General features: G+C 52.0%; 1 protein-coding gene across 1 annotated transcript; it reads left to right on the forward strand.

Moving 5' to 3' along the window:
* The first annotated feature begins 3,270 nt into the window (after nt 1-3,270).
* Nucleotides 3,271-3,927, forward strand: LOC116885911 (claudin-4-like). The gene has a single exon (XM_032887226.1). The coding sequence runs from the start codon at nt 3,271-3,273 to the stop codon at nt 3,925-3,927; it is 657 nt and encodes a 218-aa protein (XP_032743117.1).
* Nucleotides 3,928-5,666: the final 1,739 nt, after the last annotated feature.

Here is a 5,666-nt window from a genome sequence, read left to right on the forward strand (position 1 = left end):
GGAGGCTTATGGGTAATCTGAGTTTCCAGGGCTGGTGCTGGGCTGTGGCTTAGTGGGGTGAGCACGTGCTAATCAAAGCCCGAGCTTCATCTCCGGAATCTCACCTCTGTGGTGGAGCACACTTGCAATCCCGGAACTCTCTCACGGGGGCAGGAGGATCAGAAGCTCAAGGATATCTTTGGCTACACGGAAGTTTCAAGTTAGTCTAGGCCACATGAGACCCTCTCTTGAAAAGATATGTGTCTGGGGGAGGGGGCAAGAAACAAGATGGCTCAGTGGGTAAGGATGCTTGCCCGATGCTTGGTGACATGAGCTGACGTCCCCTAACCCACCGGGTGCAAGGAAGAACTAACTCCTGAAAGTTGTCCTCGACCTCCATACATGCCTAGGAATATGCACATAAACACACACACACACACACACACACACACACATGACGCACGCACATACGCACGCAGCACGCACACACACACACAGTACATACAATAAAAATTTTAAATTTTATTTAGCAGCATTGGCGTTTTGTCTGCATTAATGTCTGTGCGAGGGTGTCAGATCCCCTGAATCCGGAGTTCCGGACAATTGTGAGCTGCCCTGTGGGTGCTGGGACCCTTGGGTCATGAACTCCCTTCTCCATCATTAGCCACGGAGTGAAATGTCCCGCGTGCTCATCTCAGTAGAGTGTGAGACAACAGAAGCTGCAAGGGCTAGGGGCCAGGAAGACGGTTCTGTCTGTAAACACTTGCAATGTCAACAGGAGGACGAAAATTTGGATCTCCTGGACCCATGGAAAGGCTGGGGGAAAGGTAGCCTGGCCGACCTCTGGAGAGGCAGAGATAAGAGACAGGGGAATTGGGAAACCGGCTGGTTGGTTGAACTCACGGAATCCATGAGCTCTGGGCTCAGCAAGAGAGCCTGTAAATCAGTGAGCTCTGGGCTCAGCAAGAGAGCCTGTCTCAGTAAAGAAGTGGGGAGTGATGGAGCAGAATACAGATGTTAGCCTCTGAGCTCTATGCATACCTGTATATACTTGCACACATGTGTGTGCACAGACCTACACACACACACGTACACACATACGTACACACACACACACACACACACACTGAATTAATGAATACATAAAATGTAAACATATAATTAAATATCAGCCAGATGCAGGGCTATATTGGCCCATTTCTTAAATCCCAGCATTTGGGAGACAGAGGCAGGTGGATCTCTGTGAGTTCGAGGCTAGCCTGGTCTATATAGTGAATTACAAGACTGCCAGAAGTACATGGTGAGACCCTCTCTCAAAACAAACAAAAACAAAAACAATAAAAAATTAAAGTCCCGTGTCTGGGGAGAAGTAATTTTAAGTGGATAATAGCTGACCCAGCTTTAGGATTTATGTCCTCACAAGGTGTGAAGTGAAGGCCGGTGCTAGACCAGCAGGGCTTGGTGAGCTCATCTACCCCACCACAGCCTCCGTGACCCCAAGAACACCCTTCCCAAGCCCACACAGAAGGTAGCTCCAGTGGGAAGCATGTTGTGACTGTCCCTTTCCTAGGCTGTCGGGGTCAGGGTAAGGCACGGCACGCAGGGTGTGAGCGTGGATTCTAGGCTGGGGTGAGCCTCCAAGCCTTACATGGCCTGGTGCATGGGTGCAGAGCAGACAAGGGCTTTTGTTTTGCTTTGTTTTTTTTCCCATGAACTTCCTCTGTCCTTCTCTTCCTGGTCTCTCACTGTGCGTGTCACAGGCCATTGTCAAATTCCCCTCTCTACATCTGTCTCAAACTGGGAAGTGGTTGCCCTGTCATCTTGCCACAGAGAAGGAAGTGGAGGTAGGATTTCCTGAGCCTAGGGGTCACTGCGAGGGCCATTCCCAGTTGTCACTCTGACTCTATCTGGAATGAATCACAATCCAGAAATGGAGGCCACACCTGTGATCCAGATCCTGAGGCTGGAAGACAGAGGCTTCTGACCCGGAGCTTGATGAGAGGAGGTGGTCACATAAGCTTAGGCCCAGGCAAGGGGATACACGCCTTCAATCCCAGGAGACAGAGGCAAGCAGAGCTCTGAGTTCAAGGCCAGCCTAGGACAGAGCAAGTTCCTAGTAAAGAATTGCTTAGGTCCAGGTGTGGTGGTACACACCTTTACTCCGGGCCATACCTTATGTCCTTCACAAGGACAATGGAAGAAGGCAGGCTCCCTCTTCTTCACCTGCTTGCTCTTACTTGCCAGCACATCTATTGGACTCTTCAGGATCAAAAACTTGAGTCCTCAGAGTCTCCTGCTCTCTATGTTTCCTTCCTTCCTTCCTTCCTTCCTTCCTTCCTTCCTTCCTTCCTTCCTTCCTTCTTTCCTTCCTTGTTTTGAGACAGGGTTTCTCTGTGTAGGCCTGGCTGTTCTGGAACTCTGTAGACCAGGCTGGTCTCGAACTCAGGGATCCACCTGCCACTGCCTCACGATCCCTGGGATTGAAGGTGTAGCCCTCCATTGCTTGGCTCCATGGTTCTTCCTCCTGAAGCCTGTGATGATGAGGAATGAGGGAATGCTGACTCTTGTCTTAAGTCCTGAACCTGGCTGAGACGTTCTGACCCCACCTCTTCACCACACATGTGAGTGTCTGGAGATGTCTGCAGTATCCATTCCTGAGTTCACTGTGAGAAAGAAGTCTACCAGCCTGTCTGCCACCCTCCCCTCAGCTCCCTCTGTCTTCTCTCTCCTGAGACGGTGTCTTATGTAGCCCAGGGTAGCCTTACTCTATGTATCTGAGGATGACTTTAAACTCCTGATCCCTGGGCTTCACTCCTGAATGCTGGCACTACAGGGCGTAGCCACCACAGCTGGCTTCGCAATCCCGGGGATAAGATAAGAGCTTTAGATCCATGCTAGGGAGTTACTCTACACACTGAACCACATCACTAGCCCCAAGAGTGGTTACTTGATACAGGATGGTGACTCTTGCCTATGGACCTTGGAATGTCTTTGTTGGCTTGGACTCAGATAATCAGAGAAAGGTTAGCATGCTGGTGACCAGCAAGGGAAACGAAACTCCGGCCTCCCTCCTGCCCCCTGCTGACAGGAAGGAAGTTCTTTTTTTCCCCCTTGGTTTTCAAAACCTGGCTGTCCTGAAACTCACACTGCGGATCAGGCTGGCCTCAAAGTCACCGAGATCCACTGCCTGGCAGGAAGGACATTCTGTGGGCAAACTTGTCGCCCTCCATTTCAGTCTCTGGAGACAGCAGCAGCTCAGACGGACTTCCAGTGCTCAGCACAAACCGTGCTATGGCTTCCCTAGAGCAGCAGGCGGTGGGCGTCTTTCTGGTCACAAAGGGCTGGGTGTGCGCCATACTGAGCTGTCTTCTGCCCAACTGGCTGGTGATAGAATTTTCTGGCAGTGATATCATCAGAGCGACAACTATCTGGAAGGGCCTGTGGAAGTCCTGTGTGGCACAAGAGGGTCACCAGACTCAGTGCAAGGCCTATGACTCCCTGCTGGGACGTCCTGAGTCTTGGCAGAAGTCTCGGGTCCTCATGGTCACGTGTATCATCACAGCTGGACTGGGTTTGCTTCTGTGCGTGGTCGGGAGCAAGTGTTTGAAGTGTGTGGAGAAGGAGAACACCAAAGCCAAGATCAGGATGGGGGCAGGGGCATTGTGCCTGCTGGCTGGCCTGCTAGTGATGGTGTCTGTGTCCTGGGTAACACACGACATCATGCAAGGATTCTCCAGCCGGCGGATCCCCTCCGTGCAGAAGGGAAAGATGGGTGCTGCCCTCTACATTGGCTGGGCCAGCTCAGGATTGCTGCTTCTAGGAGGACCCTTGCTTTCCTGCAACTGCTCACCCCTCACTGACCGCCGTCACTCAGTCAGGTACCAAGCGGCCAGCTCCAGCATCGTCTGTAACAGTGGTCTCAACCCTCCTAACGCGGTGACCCGCTAACGCAGTTCCTCATGTGGTGGCGATTCCCAACCATAAATTTTTTTCTGTTTGCTATTTCACAGCTATAATTTTGCTAACTTAACGAGCCGTAATGTAAATATTTTGGAGATAGAAGTTTGTCAAAGGGGCCATGAGAACCACTGGACTATTCAGTAAGCCTGACACCTTCTATCTTTCCGGGTGTCTGTCTGCTCTTGGATTGACCTCAGCATATCCGGTGACCCTTCAGGACGGTCCTGCGAGGATCACTGACTGAGTCTGGCTGGCGGCTGGTGGTCCTAGGGAATTTTTTTTTGACTCATTTTGACACCTTCCTAAGGCTTTCAATTGTCACCAAAAGTCACAGAGAGCTGTTGTCCTAGGAAACTGTCCAGTTACTGATCACGTGGGACCAGGAACCTCAACCCACAAGGGGACTCTGGATTGCTTTGCTGTGGTTCGGATGCTCGACGACCCTGGGAATTCGAAAGTCTCGATGGACTTCAATGCTCTGTTCGTCACATCAGGCCCCTCTCTAAATAAATGTCATCTACAGGATTGCTTGCTAACTGATGCTTACCTGAGCTGGAGGGTTCCACTGGTCCTTGTCCCAGACAGTTGGAAGCTGTGACTGGTAGGAGATGGGAGAGGTGCCCGTGTGAGGGCAGCATGGACAGTTCCACACCCATGGGTGACTCCCAGGAACCCAGGTGTCTTCATTACTGTGACAGAATAGTTGGCAAAGCAATTTAAGGAAGAATGGGTTTACTCAGCGCGTAGTGCCAGAGCTCAGACCGTAATGGTGGGGAAGGCACGGCAGCAGGAGCGCGAGGCGGCTGCTCACGTTGCATCCAGGGTCAGGAAGCAGCGAGAGACAGATGTGGGTGTCAGATGACTTTCTTCTTTTTATTCAGTCTGGAACCCGGTCCCACGGGATGGTGTCAAGCACAATCAGGGTGGGTCTTCCCACCTCAGTTAAGTTACTATGGAAACTTCCTCACAGGCCTGCTAAGAGGTTTGTGTCCATAGTGATTCTAGAGTTAACAAAATTAACATTCCCCTGAGTAGAGCACTGTAGGTGACCTGGCTGTCTCTGAGCGTACCCACCATCAGTACTTCATGGTCGGTCCCTATGTGTGGGGTGGAGAAGGAGGATGACCCCTTTATATGTTGTGGACTCAGATCTTCCTTGAATTAATCTAGTACCAGTGATGGACACGGGTTGGGATGAGGCACACCAAGCCATCTCTGCAGGGTGCTGAGCACATGGAGGAGGTGAGGTGTGTCCAGTCTTGGGCTAACATCAGGCCCAGCGAGAATTATCACCGAGTATTCAGCATGGGGATGGAGACTGGGTAGGGGATGGGGGCTTTCTTGGTGGGAGGGGGGGGTGGGACAAGGGGTGACCTTGGAGCGTCTGTCATGTGGGCAGGGAGGGGTCTCCTAGGCTGGGCAGTTAAGACCAGTGAAAGAGCGAGCAGCTCGGCAGAAGCAAGCTCCCTCTGCTTGGGAAGGTGTAGAGAGTAACCTTGGAGTGTCACACGAATGGAGAAGGACCTCGGGGCTCAGGCTGAGGTGGGGGTGGTCTCCCTGGCTATGCATTCCAGCACCTCGGGGCTGTAATCAACCCGACTGGTTACCGAGCTGTTCCTCCTCTGTCCCGAGACAGGAGACTTGTGGTTAGGACACTGGGGAGCTGAACTTTACCAGTTTTTGTCGTCCCCCCCCCCCTCTGGCTTCTCTGAAACGAGGTCTTACTA

This window comes from Rattus rattus, chromosome 16 (assembly GCF_011064425.1).
Source record: "Rattus rattus isolate New Zealand chromosome 16, Rrattus_CSIRO_v1, whole genome shotgun sequence".
NCBI lineage: Eukaryota > Metazoa > Chordata > Mammalia > Rodentia > Muridae > Rattus > Rattus rattus.